Source organism: Polyodon spathula, unplaced genomic scaffold (assembly GCF_017654505.1).
Source record: "Polyodon spathula isolate WHYD16114869_AA unplaced genomic scaffold, ASM1765450v1 scaffolds_766, whole genome shotgun sequence".
Taxonomy (NCBI): domain Eukaryota; kingdom Metazoa; phylum Chordata; class Actinopteri; order Acipenseriformes; family Polyodontidae; genus Polyodon; species Polyodon spathula.
This window is the reverse complement of record NW_024472254.1, coordinates 344,046-364,125: the sequence shown is the minus strand read 5'-3', so window position 1 is coordinate 364,125 and position 20,080 is coordinate 344,046. Positions and strand designations below refer to the sequence as shown.

Below are 20,080 nucleotides of genomic sequence, written 5' to 3'. Positions count from 1 at the left end.
TTTACCGCTCCTAAAATATTTTTAATTGCATTCTTTAAAGTCATGGCAAAAGAAAAGGGATGGACCGTGCATCCTAATGTGATCCCTGCTGGGTCGGTAAGAGCGGTGCACTTCCATATGTGAAGCACCATGTGATGTAACTCCTAGTGGTTCTCTTAGACCCCTTTTTAAATGCCATGCTTCTGTAGAACAGGGGTCTCCAAACCTGGTCCTGGAGCGACCCTATCCAGCTGGTTTTACAGGTGTCTTTACATCATCAGTGGCTAAAGATCTGGAACACCTGTTCATCCTGACTAAGCCAATAATTGGTTCAATTAAGTAAGAGAGATTGGTTGAAATGAAAACCAGCAGCCACAGTAGCTCTCCAGGACCAGGGTTGGAGACCCCTGATGTAGAACCTTGCTGCTCCTCTAAGAACCTAATTTGTGTTCTAGAGCACAGCAAACCTTAAGAATCCAATGGCAAGACATGACCTGTAAGGGAGTGTATTGCTGAAATAACAGGTGAGGATCAGGTGATTTGGGGTTTAAATACAGCATGGTGCCTGGTGTTAGGAAGTGCAAGTAAGACTGGAATGCATGTCCAGGACGGGGATTATCCTTCATTAAGGAATGTGCCAATGTTCTTGACCTTATGGGATAATCCCATTGGAGGTATGTGTGGTAAAGGGACTTTGACACCCTTTTTGGGAGAAACAGTTACAACAGTGCGTGTGTGTGTGTGTGTGTGTGTGTGTGTGTGTGTGTGTGTGTGTGTGTGTGTGTGTGTGTGTGTATATATATATATATATATATATAATGAGAGAGAGAGAGCTTGTAATGACAGTAAGATTGTTACTTAGACCAATGGCATGTGTCCGATTTACACCTTTTATTTTCACATAAAGGGAATATAATGTTAGTGCCTTGTGCCTGCTGCTGCCTGTATGAAGTATTGTATTGAATAGCACGTATAGCAGGACCACTCCCCTTGTGGATGTGAATCCTTTCAATTCCTTTATAAAAATGCATCAAAACAAATGCAATCCAACTTATTTAATATGCAATTCTATTTTTTATTATTGTTTGCAGAAGATAAAAAATGTCACTAACTACCAAAAATAACAAAACAATAACAACGGTATCTCGGTTCACACTTCAAGAGCTCCTCAGAACATGACTAACCATCATGACATCATAGCAGTCTTCCAAGGGAGACCAAGCTACCTCGGGTTTATCGCGCCTAGGTAAGGGACTTATATACCTGGGTACGGTTTCCAAAAGCAGAGAGGCGTGTGGGTGGAGGAAGGACTCGGGGTTCAACTCTCTTTCTACCTTTTCGCCCTAGCCTCTTCCTTTTTATTGGCTCAGAAGCAGGTTCTGGGCGTGGTTCTGACTCAAAGTTCTTTTTAACTTTGACCACAGGTTCCTTGTGATCTGGGGTTCTGGTCTCTGCTACCTTTGGTGGCTCGTCATTCAACACGTCATTAAAGACGTCCTGTTTCCCACCCAGGTCCGACTCTTTCCCTGCCAGTTCATTAACTATGTCTGTGTTGAAGTTTCCCTTGTCCTGCTTCATGAGGTCCTCTCCCAAGAAAATGTTGATTTTAACCTCTCCCACCGCGTTAGGTGCGACGGACACTGCTTCCTGGTTTTCAAAACGATTCTGGAGTTTGTTCTTCCTTTTCAGTCCCTTGCCTTTGTTTTTCTTCTTGTTTTTCTTGACTTTCTTCTTCTTCTTCTTTGTCTTCTTGTCAGCCTTAGCCGTGTCTTTCTTGGCAGCCTCAGTTGAGCTTGTGTGCGAGGTGGAAACGGTGGCCAGCACTTTGATAAAGTCTTCTGCTGCTGTGACGACGTTGCCTAGCGATGGCTGTTCTGGCGTTGCTGTGCTGGTGCTGCCACCGCCGCTGCTTGGCCTGGTCGGGCCAGCGTTCTTCGTGTTCACAGTGGTGCTAGAGGTGGGTGAGTCTGGTGTGCCGTGTTTTGCATTTTCGTCAGGTTTCCCTTGGACCGGAGGTGGCAGTGTAAGCTCGTCAATCACATCAACGTTGCCAAAGTCGTAGGGAATTGATGACTTCAGTTCTGCAACCGCAACCAAGTCGTATTTATTACACCTTAAAAAAAAAAAAACCCAGTCAGCTAGAAACTGTTAACTAGAAATAGATTACAAGCAATGCAGGTGAGTGCGCATGCCTGGGTTGTTTGGAGAGATCTGGATCTAGATGGATTGAGATGTTAGGCAAACATTACATCATTGCAATATACATCATGTCCTCTTATGATGAGCCTGGGAGAGTCTGTCAGATCTATAGACAGAGAGAGAATGCTCACCATCCATACCACACGCGTTCTACGCACTGCTCTTCGTATCTGAATTCAAAGCATGGCACCTCAATCACGTTGAAGAAAGCCTGGCCAATCACTCTGGACGCCGTATCGTTGACTTTTCTCAAGCATTCCTTCAGCCTGTGGGAAGACAGAGTACATGACATACTGCAGCTATGGACAGGGTGCAGGCTACAAAGGGAGGAGGGTTTGGCTTAATTCATGCTAAACATCTGTAGACCAATCAGCTACTGATTTGATATATTCTCTCTCTCTCTCTCTCTCTCTCTCTCTCTCTCTCGATATAGATAGATCAATTACTGTATTCAAATACAAATGTAATGCAGTATCCACTAAAAACGGAAATAAAGTTTCATATTAGACGCTTGTGTAACCCTAACCCTACAGCTACACCTTGGACGTTCCCGGGTGTAAATGGGTTGTAAACTCACGCGTTGTCGCAGTCACAGTGGCAGATCATGTACCACCTGTAATTCCTGAGGCCATATTTGGAGCTGAAAGGCTGGATGGTGTGCTGGCAGTGGTCGTGCACACGGCAGCACTTGTCCGTTTCTGCAAACTCACCTGTGAATGCAAAGAACAAAACAGGTGTGTTTGTACAGTTGGCGAATTGGATTGATCTGCTGCTAACTGGTATTGCAGCAAGCCGGGTGTGCTCTGTTTTGAAACATGCATTCATTTTGCAAAGGTCTATAATTTGCATGCACATTAAAGGAATCTGCTCTTTCTATACACACACAACTATAGATGCAAACCATATTCAGATTTTTTCGCACTGTAGCTATCTTACAATATTTTATTTTGCTACATTAATTACAATTCAACATTTCATTAAATGGCGTGTTCTATCCCCGAGGAACATTCGACACGCTACAGTTTAAGAGAGTCAATCACTTAGCTTATCAGAATGTTAGTAGTTATTAAAAAAACACATTACAAGGAGTAATTAACTTTCGATTAGGTAGATTTCTAATGAAGTGATGCTCGTTTAGATATTAAAACATTGAAGTTTACACGCAATAAATAAAAAACAAACATTCCACCCAAGCGTGTATCGCTTGCTATACTTAGGGGTGGAATCAGAAGGTGCCACTACTGTAGAACACCGTCTGTCTTTATGGCTTCATTTTGACATGACTTACCCAAATGATCATAGTTGTCGGCGTTGTTACCAGCTCCGCACCACAAAGTACCCGGGTAGGTGAAGCCCCGTTTCGTCCGGTGGAGACTCTTTCCGGGCTCCTTCTCTTCCTTTGCGTGCCCTTCTGATCCTTTCTCCTTTTCTTTAAGGGCCGGAGAGGATTTGTCTTGGCTTTTGCGCCTGCCTTTGACCTTGAGCAATGACAGGCAGTTCGATTTGGATGCGGCAACATCAACGGAACTCGCCTCTGCCTCCGCTTCGTCCCCGAGTCTTCTGTTGTGCCTCTGACCGCTGAGTCCGAGCCTGCACAGGTGCATGAACGACTTTACCTGCATCTGGTCGCTGATTATCGAGCAGTCGACCAGCACACCCGCCTGGTCGCGCACAGACCTGACCTCTTCAACGCCGTCTGACACCTGATGCAGTAGCCTAAACCCTTCGGCTGATTCAATGTTGGACCGCTTTGTGCAAAACGTGCCGTTGAGCATGTTATATAACCCGTTGCTGTCCTTCTCCGCAGCTAGAAAGGGGCTGAGGAATTCGCCTCTCACGAAGTTTCTGTCCAGGTAGGACAGGAACACGAACAATACTGACCACATGACCGCACCGTGCTTTCAGCACCACGAGTCACGGACAGCACCCCTAAACCGGCGGCGAGAGCCTGTTCGCTCCCGGTCCTTTATAAAGCATCTCTTCTGGTGGTCTGATTATTTAATACTGTCAGATTTCACGAGGGAGTGGTTTCTTTGAAAATTAACCCTTTACTTACCGATCCACATGGGATCATCGCCTGCGTTTGGGACCCCACATGTTTTAATGTTCATAATATAAGACTTAACGGTTTTTTTGTGGCTGGTCTGTTGTTGTTATTATTATTATTATTATATCTAATATTATTAATTATAATTATCAAACACAATATTATCATACATCAATATTTGTGTTAAAATACTATTTATATTGAACAGAACAGGTATAACTGTGGTCTATTTGTATACCATTATGATATAGATATATATATATATATATATATATATATATATATATATATATATATATATATATATATATATATTACAATGCACATATAAATAATACACATATAAATAAATACATATAGCCCACAAAGAAAATAAAAACAAAGATATTTTCAAAAAATAAATAAATAATACAATCAATACCAATCAATCTCAAAATATTACCGGCAAAAAAATGGTTAAGTGTGGTGGAAATGACCTCCTTTCGGGTCTTTTGACCGCTAGTTACCTCTCGAGACACCCCCCCCCCCCCCCCCCCCCCCCCCCCCCCCCCCCCCCCCCCCCCCAAACTCAAGATTTAGTTCGGTGACGTCCCAAGGAGGCGGGACTGCCACGCTTTCCATGGTAACAGGAGATGGGGTGATTCTAAGGACCCACGAGATTGGGCATCTTTCGGGAGATTTGTTGTGCAGCGCCGGGCATTATCAAATTGCCCTCTGAGCGGTTCTCCGATTTTCTTTCATTGTCTTTCAGTTTGAAATAATTGTAAGCAATATGAGAACATTCCTTTGGTGCCGGGGGAGGGGGGGGGGGGTGACCTATTTCAAACTTTCACGCCGAACAAAGGGCTCTCCTGATTGAGACATTCGGAATGGAAAAGCGCTCAGATTCAGGCAGAGCTGGAAGCTGGGTGACTGGTCGCGCATGTACATGCCCGTTCCATATCTTCTGTAAAATGTCATTTCACTTTCGTGACTCTTAGATGAAGAACATGACATCCCAATCTAACTTCAAAACTTGCTGGAAAATGTCCCTTAAATCTGATTGCTTAGAAAGATATTTACAGAGGGAATGAGACGTCTCATTTAAAAAAAAAAAAAAAAAGAAAAAAGTTTTTAATAAATGCAATTATATTGAAATTTGATTATATTTAAATTATATTGAAAGTGTAATGCTTCACAGAAATGTGTTGGTTTTTCGGTACTTTTTTACTGATAATTATGCACTAAAGAAAATGAAAACTAATAACGAATCCAAGCCCTCAAAAATAACATCATCCTAATTTAGTTATATCTTGAGAGTCGCGAATGCAATTGTGAAGACACTTGGTACGGGCTTTCCTTGGCAAAGGTTCCAAAAGATTATCTGCCAATTTCTTACAAGACCTTGTTCCACGTGCTGTAAATGTATGTGCCGTGGCTCGTAACCCGCCCTGACAGTGATATGGCTGAGCTACTGAAGGCTATATCTGGGGGACCACTTCTCATATAGGGAAGCTGTGGGGTCCGATACACTTTGCTCACGCCGTTCATCCCTTTCTTCCTGTAGTGTAATGCCTGCCTGTCATGCTTTCATTTCAGGCCCCCTCAGCGCGCCCGCTCAGCCCCTTTCTTTGTATCGTGGGATCCCTTTTGTGTTCTGCTAGGAGGCTGGGAAGCCTGCTCTCAGCACCCAGGCATTGCCAGAGGGAGGGGGAAGAACAGAAGGTGATGCAAAATCATCCGATGCAGCAGGCGATCCTGACTTCCCTATAGGAAAGGGGGGGGGGGGGGGGGGGTTAGAAAAGGAAAGAAAAAAGAAGAAAAGAAAAGCGTCTCGTATTTTCTTAACCCCCTGCTGGGATCTGAAACCGATTCACGCAATAGCTGGGAGCTTTCTTTCTGTCTTTCCTGTGTTCAGAGTATCAACCAAAACACGTCTTCACTGTATATCAGAAAGGCAATGATAGTCAATAGTCTATGCATTGAGATCACTTCAAGCAGCAAGCAAAATGCGCATGCGCTTCGCAAGAGTCTGCAAATCCAGCTATCGATATGCATGCGTGTGTTAGGATACATGTCTATGTAATAAATGCGTTCGAGGAAAAAAGCTACACTCTGCAAGAAAGCCGTCAAATACCAACGAAAACATGCCTGTTAGTCATCAGGGCGATAATCGATCAATTCATGTTCAATTCAGGCTGGTAAAATAAAAACCGTATCGATTCATTGTTGCATAACTCCTGTCCTTTCTTTCTTTCTTTGCACAGAATCTATTCCTATGATTTAAAAAAAATATATCTATTTTTGCTGTGCTCTGTTGGTGTTGTTATTTTGTGACTCGAAGGCTGGTTATTAGCAAGCATGTGAAAAGAGTTTCCCTTTTAGCTTTAACACGGTCTGCAGTTTAATTCCAGACAGCTGTTCATTTCATGTTTTCTTTTTACAATCAGGCTGCCTGCTGGTGTGGGGGATTACCTGAGTTCGTCGGCCTATTAAACAATGCATGCTGATTTCTATTACCTCTCGCGTTCAAGCAGGCTGCCCAAGCGAATCACATTTACAATTCAGACATCAACCCGCCGAATAAACCAGCAATGGATTCCATGTGGCGTGGGCGCGGGGCTGGCGCAGTCACCTGGAAGGCTTGTGCCCGAGGCTCCCTCCGACATGAAGAGAGCATTAAAACCCAGCAGAATGACGCTTCTTTACACAGGCGGCGTCCTTCAACAGGTCAGAGGCGTTACATGCACCAGCAGCAGCAGCCTCGATGACTGACCCGCTTCAATTCATTAGATCTGCGTCTTTAGTAAAGCAGAACCGGCGTCATCTAGTGATCTGCCACTTCGGGTTCCTCTTTTGCTTTGCTGGCATTACACTGTTGTGCACTAGATGGCTCTCGCATTTACGTGTTTATGGCAGGCAGCTAGAATTGAAGAGCGGCTTCTAAACTCACTCGGAATGGTAAATGTATTTTGAAGGCTACTCTAAGTTAAACGCCCCAGTTTAATGGGCATAGCAAAAGGCATGTGATCATATAGAACACTGGCAGTTGTGTTGCCTTGTAGAGCCTTCTACTTTGCTATTGTGATATCAGAGCACTGGGGGAGCTCACAGTAGAGTGGAAGTTTCAGCATGCTTGTGCTTGTGTGAGCGTTCTTCCAATAGTCTTGTTCTAACAGGGGGAGAGATTTCATCACAAGGTGTACCTATGCAGATGTTTTTAAACCCCACCTATTCGTCATATTCCCATTGCTTTATGGGATGTGGTCCTTCAGCACTGCAAAGCAAGCAGAGACCTTTTTCAATCTTTCAAACGCTGAGCAGAGTGGAGGAGTTGCGCTTGATTAGGGATTCTCCCAAAAGATTGAAGAGAAGGTCTTCTGTGGTAAGTAAAGCACTCACACAGACACACAAACCCTGCTCCCTACAGACTGGTCTGTGTACACCATAGACATTCAGGGCCACGCTTTAGCACTTCATCCATTCCTAATATTCGCACACAGCTTAGTGGTACAGTGGCCCTTGCTTATCAGCACGGAGACTGCATCGCTTTCAAAGCAATCTGAAGTGTCTCCCTGTCGTTGCGTTTTTCATCTGGAGGTCACCCCCTTCGTTGTCTTTTGGTTTGTTTTTAACCTCGCCAACACATTTTCCTTTTTGGTTAGAAGACATGCCTGCTTCAAAGGTAGGGAATGTACAGGTCTTGTGAAAATATCAGCGTTGCGCAGGCTTCAGTGCGCAGTGGCACGGCAATGTGCTTCCCCACCTCGGAAAAAAAAAAAAAAAAAACCTATGAGGCGATGAGGAGTCTTTCCAGAAGCAGTTCATTGTGGAATCTTCCCTCCGCAGGCGCCCTCGTACCGGACTATCCACGAACACCCCGACGAGGAGAATGACATCCCCGAGAACCGCGCACTGTCCACTCTCTACTGCAGCCAGCCCGTCCCACAGCTACAGACAGAGAGCAACACTGCAGCGGGAGATTAGCAGCAAGAGCAGTGTGTGCAGGCACTTTCAACACTGTGTTCCCTGATGCAGCAACAGCAACACACAAGCACCCATACACGCATGGCACGCCAAGTGAGCTTTCCTTGTCATTCTATAAATAAATCAGCAAATACAAAGTCTGGCGAGTCTGGCATGATGATAAAACCAGTGAAACCTTCTCTAAACATTGCTCCTGGGAATCTCACGTACAGAACGAGTCAGAGAATAATAAGAAGCATAACGCGAGTTATTGCTAGAACGTTTATTAGTTCATTTGTGATAAATAACTGAGACATTTTTGCAACAGCAACACATCTCAAGTGCCCACTTTCCTCTCTTATTTTTGACTATCTTAGTTTTTTTTTTTTAAATACAGATTTAAAATAAAATAAAAAAGAGTTAATGCGACAGTTAGTAAAAAGCTGGCGCTGCTTCCAGAATCTACTCGTGCCCTGTACGCAACGTTCCACCTGTTTTCAGATCGTGTGACCTACAGCACAGGAAATGATTGGGTACCAGGATGCAGCAGTAACTTTTTAACAGTCAATTATACTGAAAAAGAAAAATAATTTAGCTAATGTTACTAAGAGGTGAGAGAATGGATTTTAAACCCTTGGTTTGAAGTTCTTTACTGCTCCCGGCAGAGGTGCGTGTCCACCAGAGCTGCCGTGGCAATAGCAAACCAAGGAACAATGATGACTGCCAGTCTCACCCCCGCTTGGTAGAAAGCGGTAAGTGATATTAAGTGCCCTGCTTGTCTCTTTAAATATCCAGAGCGGTAATGGTTTCAGCGGGGGTGGATGGGTACCCCAGCTGCGCGACGCCTATTTTAGGAGGTCTTCGCGGAGTCCTGGCATGTGGTTCTCGATCATTCTCCCTGACCAGAGCTCTCAAAAAACAACCGTAAGTTTCTTGAAATCTGTTCTGTTAGTTTAATTACGCAGCTGTCCGCTCTTATGCTTCCTGGCAACACAGTGCAAAGAAAATTGAATTTTTTTTTTAGTGTCACTATTTCGCGATCTGATTTTACACATCAACATAAATATAGGAAAGTAGGACTATGTTTAGTTTTAGTGTCAACATGGCGAATGAGTGAACTGTTACAAAGTGGAACAGTGCATTCGGCTCTTAATCAATGCGATTAAAAGAAAACAAACCGAGCTGATTTAAAAAAAAAAACCAGCACAGCTACGGGTCTGACACTGTGTAATCCTTTTTAAATTTAAAAAGTCTTTGTGTTCCGCACGCCAGGGTAGCTTTTTCAAGCATCGTTACAGCAAACTTGAACACTGCTTCTGGAGAGGAGTCTCGCAGGGTTTTTATTGAAAACATTTCATATTTCCTTTTTAGAAACGAAACGTTATTACACTACAAAACAGGGATGGAAATAAGACTGCCATCACACAGCACTTTGATTCATTCCTGGTTTTACTAGGTGTGTGTGCGTGCGTGGGTGTGTTTCATCTCTGAGCAGTGCTTACCCTTGGAATGGACGTGTGGACAGTACCTGCAAAGCGAGAGAAAGGCTGGTATTTGGACCTCATGGCACCGAATGTGAAGGGACCTAAATACGCCTGGCTCGATCCCTCCAGACTGTACTGTAACAAACAGGTACAGAGCCAGCATTACACCCTGGGCTGGTTTCACACACCCTGACTAGCACTAATCCTGGACTGCCTTTCCTGCATTAGCACGGGGCAGACCAAGACTACTGCTTAATCCACTTCTTGATTGTGTTTCTGGAATTGAAGTTATCCAGTCATTGTGTAGTTTGCTGTTCTTTTCCCATGCTTGTATCCTGTGCTATTTGTGCCAAGCATTTATCTTAGTTAATAAGTAATACCATGTGTGGTTCACCTAGCTTACAGCACCTGCACTGTACTACAGCTTTACTATGCTTTGCAACACTATACCGCAGTCACATTTGAAAAGGGTTAGCCTCTTGACACCCTCTGCTAACATGTACAGTTAGTGCAAAAAATGAAGGGAAAGGAGAAGATTGCATGCATTTGTTTCCAAGTCCTGCAACCTAAGCTCCTTTTCTCTGTAAGGGTTTGCAAGACTGCATTGAAGACCTGCTTCAACCGTTCCAAGGAGAGACCATCGACCTGGTGGCTGGGATTGATGCCATGGGATTCATTCTAGGTAAAGACAAGGACAGGAGGATCAGGTCTGAGGCAGGATTGGGAGAAGATTCAAACGCTGTGACGAGACGTGAATCTGAAACTAAATGGACAGGATCCACACAATGTGGTTTTCGAATGGGACCGATTCACTTTGCCGTTTCTCTGTGGGTTTGCAGGCTCTGCCATTGCCATCTCTCTTGGTAAAGGGTTCCTCGCTATTCGGAAGTCAGGGCACCTGTGTGTGAAGACCCACTCCCAGGACTACACTGACTACACGGGGAGGGAGAAAGCCCTGGAGGTCCGCACTGACATCTTAAAAGCAGGTGCAGGCTTGCAGGAGTTTCCATTATCTACCAGGTCATGCTATAGGTGAACGTTCTCTGTCACTTATCCAAGCATCCATTAGAAGATATCTACAGCTGATTACAGACCGCAACTAAGACAGGCACCAGTACAGCAGGTAGTCCAAGAATAGTGCTAATCAGGGTCTGTGAAAAACCAGCCGTAGTTGTTTTTAAAGGTCCCGACTAAAAGGAGTACCAGTTTATTGCAATAGCATTTGAGCGGGATCTTGCTGGTGTGAAGCGTTTTTGTTTTGTTAGAGCATCGAGAAGTCTTATAGCACAAGTCTGATCAGAGCAGGTCAGATTCTCTTTCACTCAACTGAGAACCACACACCAAGTCTTTTACAGCCAGGCAGTGGGTAATGTTTAGCACTTCTTCTGCCTTGAAGTAACAGCTTCTATTTAGTGTGAGGATCAGCGTGTAAAAACCGCAGCACCTTCCTTAAGAATGGTCTTGTTTCCCGGCTGCAGGGGTGCGTGTCCTGATCGTGGACCAGTGGGTAGAGACAGGAGGGACAATGAAGGCAGCGATCAAACTGGTGGAGCAGCAAGGTGCAGTTGTAGTGGGTGAGTGAGCTACTGTGCACCGTCTGCAGTGAAATAATATACACACACAACACTGGACACTGCATTGCCATTACAATGTCCAGCCCACGTCCATGCAGTTAGCTCCACTAGGTGGAGCGATTAAAGTTAAGAAAATCGTATATAATTTCAACAGTTCTCACATTACAAATCTAGCAATTCTGCATGTACTGGTAACCACGCGAGGAACACAAGGAATTGGGCGCTTGTGTTACGAGGAGGAAACTGACCGTTTGGATGACCTGATCCAACCCTGTTTCGTGCTCCTACCTCCTTGCAAAAATAAGAAAGTTAGCATCATTTCTTTTATTTGTGAGACACATATGTCCCTTGTTCCTTGTGCAGGTGTTGCTGCTGTGTGCATTGAGAACAGCGAGGGAGGGCAGTGGATCAGGGAGCGATACAAACACTCCCACTGTGTACCTGCTCATTTGCAGCCCCAGTTCGACAAGCAGAGCCTGGAGTCCTTCCAAGCCTTCCAGAGCAACGACCGCCTCTGAACGCTGCCGGGGAGAGGGATCGAGGCAGAGCCACGGGGAAGCGATGGATCAGTCTTTATTACAGAGAGAGAGAGAGCGAGCGAGCGGCTTGTGCTTTATTGGAGGTGTCTCTGCTCCCCATGGGGGAAAGCCAATGCAATAATAGGTCAGATTCACAAAGTCAGTCAATTAAATATATATTCAATTTCAAATGAATGGCTGTTACAAGGGCTATAAAACCAGCACTATCAGAAACTCACAAGTCAAAGCTTTGTAAATAAATACCTAATTTAATGAACATACAAAGTTTCATCTATCTGTATGGACAAGCCTCTGTGTTACTGCAAACATGCAACTCCTGGTATTGTGGTTACAAAATCACTCTGCTTAAGACTGTTTACATTGCATGCAATAGATTTAAAATGCGGCCACAGTGCCATCTGGTGGTCAAACATTGTAATTATTTTAAAGATAATTTCTGTTTTCTATATGGTTTGCGCAGGCAGGCAGGGAACGGCAGTCTTAACGTACCGCCGTCCTGTCTAATCACGACTTGCATTTCCAGCTAATTTTACATTATAATATTTGAACTCCCCCCCCGTTTTTAAGAAGGCTCATTTGTATTTATTTATGTATTTGAGTTGCCACTTAAGGGATTCTCTCAAGACAAATTCAGCTTTTGCAAATTAGAGAAACTAAAAACTTAATTTTTCTTTTCAGTGTTTATTTTAAAACATGCAGAGTCACAGCCTTGCACTGTGAGCAGCTGGCCTGGGGCTGAAGCACTCACACACAAACAACTGAGGGCAGTACCAGTGAGATTACAATACATGAGAGAGCAGCCACATTGCATTAACCTCTAAACCAGACACGAGTCTACACAGCAGCCACGGAAAGCTGCATTTTAAATGTGTAGGCTGAAAACACACATTTTATCAATGCAAAAAAAAAAAAAAAAAAAAAAACAGACCATTCCGATCACATGTCTTTGATCAACTTTCAGGACCAGCTGAAACAATCCAAACTCTAACCCTTGCTTCCAATTCCATCCACATTGCATCACTGTTCGGAGTGTTCCGGTCGGGTTGATTCTGGAGTGGTGATCGATTCTTTGGTACCAAGTCAGCATAGTGCAATAAAACCCCCCTGTATCTCTTCACTGGCAACAGCTGGGCTTTTTCTTCTTGGAAGTCGCATACAGGTTGTCAGAATTGCTATTAATCCCTGTGGGAGAGGAATGCAAACGTACATGAGTATTTTCAACACTTCAAACTGAATATGAGGGGCAAACTGACTAACCTCGGGCATCATTACAGCATTGCAAAATAATACATGCATTAGTACTTGCTGCCAGGAGATGGCGCTCACAGGCCTTAAACTGAAACCCTGCAGAGAGGATTCTTGCACACGGAAGGAGTCTGGTTGCAATTAGCCAGGCACAGCAGTTAGCTGAAATACTCACTGATGACTTCTCCAATCTTTCTGGAGTTGGTCTTCTCCAGCTCGGACAGCACGCTGGCCTCGAACGCTAGAGACGCCACCCTGAAGAAGAAGGAGTTGACGTTCTCTCCTGCAGCAAAGACAGACAGACTCAGCAACATGCTGGGCCACTCTGCTACAATCACTTACCAGGTTTTCAATACTAAGCACTCCGAATGTTTTTAAGTTATCGAGGAGTGAATGATGAAAAGAATAATTCTACCTAGATCTTTTCAACCAGATATCAGCCAGCCAGCCCCCTCCCTCTTCCCTCTCACCTGTCAGTGAAGACACTACCCAATACTCAGCTTTGATTTCCTTTGCCAGCTGGATAGCATCTTCCTCAATCTTCGAGTACTGGGCAGGAGACTGCGGGAAACAGATTTAAACTGTCTGATTCTGTCTCAGAGATGGAACGAAGACTCCCATTGCACTGCAGTTTAATTCATTCCTGGTTTTAAGATGACTTTAATAAGACACACCTGAGCTTGTTACCTATACACACTGTGGCTGATCAAGCTTGTGTTAAAATCTGGAATGGGCGAAACTGCTCTGCAATGGGAGTCTTATTTCCACCCTGGTTTCTGTATTAAAAATAGTTTTTGATGCAGTTGCAACACTTTAACACACTTACACTTAAATCTTTCTTAGTACCAACTAGAAACAGCAGCACAGAACTCGGGTCATTTTCTTTAAGTGCATCTTCAAGCCACTGTCTAAAAAAATACAAATCGATCATTAACACAACGTTCTTCAAAACCAAGCCGTGTGATTTCTACAGACTAAAAGGCATTCTGGAGTAGAATGACAGCCTATCCAGCTGAAACACTGGATTCTTTTCAAGTTAAAATTGAAAAGACATTTTTTGAATGTGCTTTTATAGCGGTTATTTGCGGTTGTAGCTGCAGTGAATTGCACACGTGCGCTCTCTGGTGGTGTTGCTCTGGGATGTCATGGTGTGAAGGGCGCTATATAAAAAGCAATGTGTATTGTATTGTATTGTAGCCAAGACTAGTCCAATAAGCGATTTTGCAAACCTGATTTCCGACTTACTTTGCATGATCCAAGGAGGCCACGTCATTCACATCAAACACTATTATAATTGCTGCAATGAGAAAACAGACAGGGGATCACTTAACACTGTGCACAAGAAGCATAGCAGCACTGTAAAACCAACCAATGAGTGAAGCAGGACCCGTACTTTGTGCTCCTCTGTAGTAGGTAGATGCAATGCACTTGAAGCGCTCCTGTCCCGCAGTGTCCCATCTATTGAACAGCACAAAGGGGTTATTCACAGTACACAGGAGGACATGCACATCCACTCATAACCCTGGTGCAGTCTCCAAACTGTTAATCACATCAGCGCTCCTTCACCCTGGATTAATCGAGCTGCACTTACTAACATTACAACTGGGAATAAAAAACAGACCCGACTGAGGTCCCTCGCAAATCAGGCTTATATATAAACTGCAATGGTGACGGTATTAGGGTTAAATAAACAGACCTGTCTGATGATTTCAAAAGATGTAGTGAGCAGATTTATTGAATCCATCATTAAACTCACAGCTGTAAACTGAAGGGGACCCCCATCACCTCGAACCTCTCCATCTCAAAGTCCACCCCGATGGTGGCCTTGTAGTTCTTGTCGAAGGCGTCCTTACAGAACCTGGAGGGGGAAACAAGCAGAAGCAGACAGACCCTGTGAACCACCTACATAGATCACCTGTTCTGCTCTATTAGTTATTCACCTGTTCTCTCAGATCATTCAAGCTCTCTCACCACTACAGGTCAGCGCTCTATTAGTTATTCACCTGCAGTTCTCTCAGCTCCCCTGTTAATCAATGTTCTGCTATTAGTTATTCACCTGCAGCTCTCTCAGCTCCCCTGTTAATCAATGTTCTGCTCTATTAGTTATTCACCTGCAGCTCTCTCAGCTCCCCTGTTAATCAATGTTCTGCTCTATTAGTTATTCACCTGCAGCTCTCTCAGCTCCCCTGTTAATCAATGTTCTGCTCTATTAGTTATTCACCTGCAGTTCTCTCAGCTCCCCTGTTAATCAATGTTCTGCTCTATTAGTTATTCACCTGCAGCTCTCTCAGCTCCCCTGTTAATCAATGTTCTGCTCTATTAGTTATTCACCTGCAGCTCTCTCAGCTCCCCTGTTAATCAATGTTCTGCTCTATTAGTTATTCACCTGCAGTTCTCTCAGCTCCCCTGTTAATCAATGTTCCACTTTATTAGTTATTCACCTGCAGTTCTTTCAGCTCACCTGTTAATCAGACATGTTTTCCCTACAGCCAGGTCTCCAACGACGATGACCTTTGAAATCTTAAACCTGCTGGGAGGATTAAAAACAAAAAGGAGGTTGTTTGAGAAAACAGGCAATAATTGCCAACATGTACTGTTAGGGCCCTTCAATGACTTGAAGAGCACCATGAAACAGGGAGATAACGCAGGTCGCGAAGCCTGCTGTAACCTTCCCCTGAAACCGCATTGCTGACGCACTGCAAGGGCAGCACAGATCTGTATGGGCAATACATTTCCACAGGATCATCTGAATGTGTATACAGGTCATGAGAAGTGGAAGCTCAAGGTGCGCTCTTACAGAAACACCTCACTTACAGGCATCACCCAAACACAGTAAAGAGGCTGCTTTCTTTTTTGAGGAACACTGAAGATGTGGGTGTGTCCCTGTGTCCCAGAACACTGAAGATGTGGGTGTGTCACTGTGTTCCAGAACACTGAAGCCCCTGCTGGTGTGTGGAGGAGGCAGGACTGTGCTTGCCAGTGGTTGCCTGGATACGGGTGCTAAAGGACGCTGCCCTAGTTATCTTCTGCAAGCAGTTTACACAGAGCTGGCATAGCAACTGTGCCGTCAGCATACACCAGCAAACAGCGGGGTTCCAGACACAGTAGCTCAGCAAGGCAAACAAACACAAACACGAAGCACAAGTTCCAAAGGGGCACGAAGCAGGGTTAGAGATGAGATGAGCCGATGCATGAAGCAGGGTTAGAGATGAGATGAGCCGATGCATGAAGCAGGGTTAGAGATGAGATGAGCCGATGCATGAAGCAGGGTTAGAGATGAGATGAGCCGATGCATGAAGCAGGGTTAGAGATGAGATGAGCCGATGCATGAAGCAGGGTTAGAGATGAGATGAGCCGATGCATGAAGCAGGGTTAGAGATGAGATGAGCCGATGCATGAAGCAGGGTTAGAGATGAGATGAGCCGATGCATGAAGCAGGGTTAGAGATGAGATGAGCCGATGCATGAAGCAGGGTTAGAGATGAGATGAGACGATGGGGGTGCCAGGAGACAACGGGACTTGTTTGCACACTTTATAGACAAAGAGAACTGTCTTTGACTCTGGACTGTCTTAATGAAGGGTCTGCTGCTGCACAGCCATGCAATCCCAGCTCTACACCAAGAGCCTGCGTGTCTGAACTCGGTGCAATGCCTAAAGCAGCCGTGATGACAGTGGATGTGGTTGGGGGCTGGGGAAGGCAGGAGCATCCTCTTGTGGTTCCAGAGCCCCCAGTTCCAGTGATTATTCAGTGCAAGATTGAAACGGTGAGTGCTGCAGGTGACTGTGGTGATAAAAGCAGAGACTTACCCCACTGTCCCAGTCCTCTGCTCCTGACAGGCTCCCTTCACTTTGGAATGGAACGAGCCTTTGGTGTGAAGGGCGGCTTCCTTCGTGAAACACTGGAACACAGGGCTGAGTCAATATACAGGACAGGGGTGAAACACAAGCTGTGTTTAAGCACTTACGCTACTTAACCCTTTATTGATAAAGATTTATTGGAAAAAAAAAGTTTGTTGTCTGCTTGACTTTGTTCCCTCAAGAGATTTACCCAAGTTCCTAAAAAAAAAACTTTACTAAAATGAATGCACTAATAACAGATCAGATTAAAAAGAATCGACTTGCAAGATCCAGCTGTTTTAACTCTGAAATTAATCCAGAAACAACAAAGAACTCCCAGAGAGAGAGAGAGAGAGAGAGAGAGAAGGAAACAGGATTCCTGCACTATTCCAGCCTTGAAAGCCAATCCCATGTTCTCAGAAAGGAAGCCCATAGAAACATGGGGGGGGGGGTGGTGGGGGGGGGGGGGGGGGGGGGGGGGGGGGGGGGGGGGGGGGGGGGGGGGGGGGCACCACACAGGGAGCAGCCGCTCTGTCTGGGTCTGCCAGGTGGGGCTGCGCTCTGGGAGCTGGAATGTGCAGTTAGTGTGCAGCAAGCCTGGACTGGAACTGCACACAAACCCACAAAACCATTCTCACCTTTCAGAGAGCATCAGAGCATTACAGCAGGCTGGCGGGAATGCAGTAGCATTACATTGCATAGCAAGGGTATTGTATCAGGGTTGAGGGTCCAGTCCTTTTTAAAATCAATTCCCAATTCCAGTCGCTTCACTCGGAGGGGATGCTTTAGAGACAAGACAGTTGCTGTGAATACCTGCGGTAGCTGGGGAATGACCCTGTCCCTTCTGACCGGAGGAAGGATGCTCATCACAGCCAACGGTGGGGTGAGAAAGCTATCCAAGAAACCACAGTGCGTCTCTGCAAAGAGAAAACGAATCGGCACAAACACACCCCGGACACTGTGCACTGAGAGGGCTGTCCGACTCTCTGTGCAGCAAAGACAAACAAAACACGAGAACCTGACAGTGCACTTCTGTAAAGACATGCCAGGCACGGTGGCTGTGTGAACATCTGCTGACATGCGGGCTCATTTCCTAGCACCCAGTGTGCTGTCAAAGGTGCAGAGTCCAATTCCATACTAAAATGAATCCTGGCTCCACACAGCTCCAGGCAGCATTACCAGGATTTTCCAAACGGTGACAACATGCTACAGAAGACACTGCCTGATTCATCAGCACATAGCGCAGGGGTTACAATGGTTCAGTGCTGTGTTACAGAGTGTTTTTATTCTGTGTCTGTCTGTCTGTCTGTCTGTCTGTCTGTGCCACAGTTTCCTGCTTCATACTCTGAATGGTATGAACATTCCTAACAGAGCACTCCCAGCCTCCCCTGTGAGGGAGGGAGCTCTGTATTACTTCCCTTGCTCTCTCTATCGTCACTGCAAGATAACACAGAGTCTCTGGCAACACAAACACTCGCTGTCCACTTAGTGACTGTGTGTTAGAAGGGGATACCTAGTAACTAACCAGCGAAGGTAGGGTTTTGGCTTTTGAAAAGAAACAAATGGAACGGTTTAAAACTAGCAGCTGAGAGAACTGTTTTTCCATAGAGTTTTCCTTTATTTTAGGCACCTCTGCTTGGCACTTTCTTCAACATAGGCCCAGTTTCCTGTTCTGCAGGTCAGCTTTACTAAAGGTCTCTTGTGTACAGTAGTGCATCTTCATTCCAGAGTCCTGACTGACAGCAGCATTTCCAGTGTCTACCTGTGCCTTCTACCTGCCTGCCCGACCCTCCGCCAAGCAAAGCCACACCCACTCTACAAGCAGCCGCGCTGGGAATACTGGCAGTGCACTATCCGACTAACATAAACAAACTGGGGGGTCAACGCGGTCTGTTTCCAGAGGTGTCTTATCTGTACATGGCTCAACTATTCAAGTCCTATAACGCATTCGGTGATCATCATCCACAATGGGTCGCTTTAAAAAAAAAATTTAAAAGTTTTTTAGTGAATGCTTTTACATTCAGTCTGTATTGATTGCAAACACTATTTTACGTTGGAAATAACACAGCTGCCATGGCGTTGCACAATACTGGCATCTGAGCTAACTAAAAAAATGGAGTCTGTCTGGCGGTCTGTTTATTTATTTATTTATTTTTAATCCTTGGGATTTTTTAAAATCCCATGCTGTTAATCCGATACAACATGTTTAAAAAACGACAACAACAAACAAACAAACAAATTATACCCATAAAGAGCACTTTTAACTGTGTTGTTTTACTGTTCAAAACTAAAATATAACTATTAAAAACAGTTTACTTTCAATCTGAAAATACCGGTTCACTGAGCCAGGAACAACGGCACTAGCTGGTCAATGGCGAAGGAAAAACACATTGGAAAAGAAAATAGAATTGAAAAAAAGAAAATTAATGTGCGTTTAACAAAAATAAACTAAAAGTCGCGTTTAGTTAAAGACGCACCAGTTCGTTTTAAGAAACAGTCGATCCATTTTTATTTTGTCTGCATTTTGCCAGCTACTCCGCTTACCTCGACACACACAGATCCAGATCTGTTCTACACGCTTCTGCAGGTTTAGCAATCCGTTTCTCTATACCGTGCAAGAAAAAGAGAAATCCCAGTGTCTGCTGTTTGTGATGAGAAGAAACGCGTCCACCCTTTCTGAAAATCACGGAGGAGCGCAGGAAGGAGGGTCCGCTGCATGCCTGTGGTCTGCAGACAGCTGGGTTTGATTAGGGAAGAAGCGGGTGACTCCAGCAAGCGCTGTCTCGGCTCTGCCCTCTCCTCACAATACAGCCTTCCCCAGTCAACCAAACGGGACAGGGGCATGAGTTGCGATTCATGTCTGTGAGCGAAACAGGGACCCCAGCTGGTCGTGAAACACCATAGCCGACCAGAACGCACTGCTGGACTACAAGTACAGTAATGGCAATCAATTATATTTTATTAAAGAAGATAAAAATAGTATATATATATATATATATATATATATATATATATATATATATATATATATATATATATATATATATATATATATATATGGGTTTATACTCCGTGTTAAATACGAGTGTCTCGTCCAATTAAATTTCTAGATGTATATTTAGAATATATTTACAACGTATCGGTCATTTATTTAGACAAAAAATGTGCACTTTTTTTCTTGTGTGTAGAAACAGCAATTTATTTAGTTTGTTTGTTTGTTTACAGCGTATT

At 44.5% G+C, this 20,080-nt stretch overlaps 3 protein-coding genes across 6 annotated transcripts; 1 reads left to right on the top strand and 2 right to left on the bottom strand.

The window, feature by feature from the left end:
* Window positions 1-1,033: 1,033 nt before the first annotated feature.
* proca1 (protein interacting with cyclin A1) lies at window positions 1,034-4,153 on the bottom strand. Its single transcript, XM_041241321.1, has 4 exons — window positions 3,467-4,153; window positions 2,756-2,888; window positions 2,310-2,444; window positions 1,034-2,092 (listed from the first exon to the last, which is right to left on the bottom strand). Exons 1-4 carry the CDS (start codon window positions 4,062-4,064, stop codon window positions 1,222-1,224), a joined length of 1,737 nt encoding a protein of 578 aa, XP_041097255.1. The 5' UTR covers window positions 4,065-4,153; the 3' UTR covers window positions 1,034-1,221.
* Window positions 4,154-8,823: 4,670 nt separating this feature from the next.
* zgc:174895 (uncharacterized protein LOC100126024 homolog) lies at window positions 8,824-12,023 on the top strand. 3 transcript variants are annotated; one of them, XM_041241387.1, is made up of 6 exons: window positions 8,824-9,094; window positions 9,666-9,802; window positions 10,243-10,336; window positions 10,494-10,640; window positions 11,133-11,228; window positions 11,592-12,023. In XM_041241387.1, the coding sequence occupies exons 2-6, from the start codon at window positions 9,680-9,682 to the stop codon at window positions 11,744-11,746; spliced, it is 615 nt and encodes a 204-aa protein (XP_041097321.1). In that variant the 5' UTR covers window positions 8,824-9,094; window positions 9,666-9,679; the 3' UTR covers window positions 11,747-12,023. The 3 variants fall into 3 exon arrangements, with proteins under 3 accessions (XP_041097321.1, XP_041097323.1, XP_041097322.1); XM_041241388.1 differs by having other exon boundaries at window positions 8,996-9,094; window positions 9,627-9,802; XM_041241389.1 differs by lacking the exon at window positions 9,666-9,802 and having other exon boundaries at window positions 8,825-9,094.
* Window positions 12,024-12,114: 91 nt separating this feature from the next.
* Window positions 12,115-19,776, bottom strand: rab34a (RAB34, member RAS oncogene family a). 2 transcript variants are annotated; one of them, XM_041241383.1, is made up of 11 exons: window positions 19,394-19,776; window positions 17,663-17,766; window positions 16,820-16,911; window positions 15,474-15,542; window positions 14,769-14,870; window positions 14,406-14,470; window positions 14,258-14,309; window positions 13,839-13,920; window positions 13,483-13,573; window positions 13,188-13,295; window positions 12,115-12,949 (listed from the first exon to the last, which is right to left on the bottom strand). In XM_041241383.1, exons 2-11 carry the CDS (start codon window positions 17,714-17,716, stop codon window positions 12,882-12,884), a joined length of 783 nt encoding a protein of 260 aa, XP_041097317.1. In that variant the 5' UTR covers window positions 17,717-17,766; window positions 19,394-19,776; the 3' UTR covers window positions 12,115-12,881. The 2 variants fall into 2 exon arrangements, with proteins under 2 accessions (XP_041097317.1, XP_041097319.1); XM_041241385.1 differs by having other exon boundaries at window positions 15,474-15,539.
* Window positions 19,777-20,080: the final 304 nt, after the last annotated feature.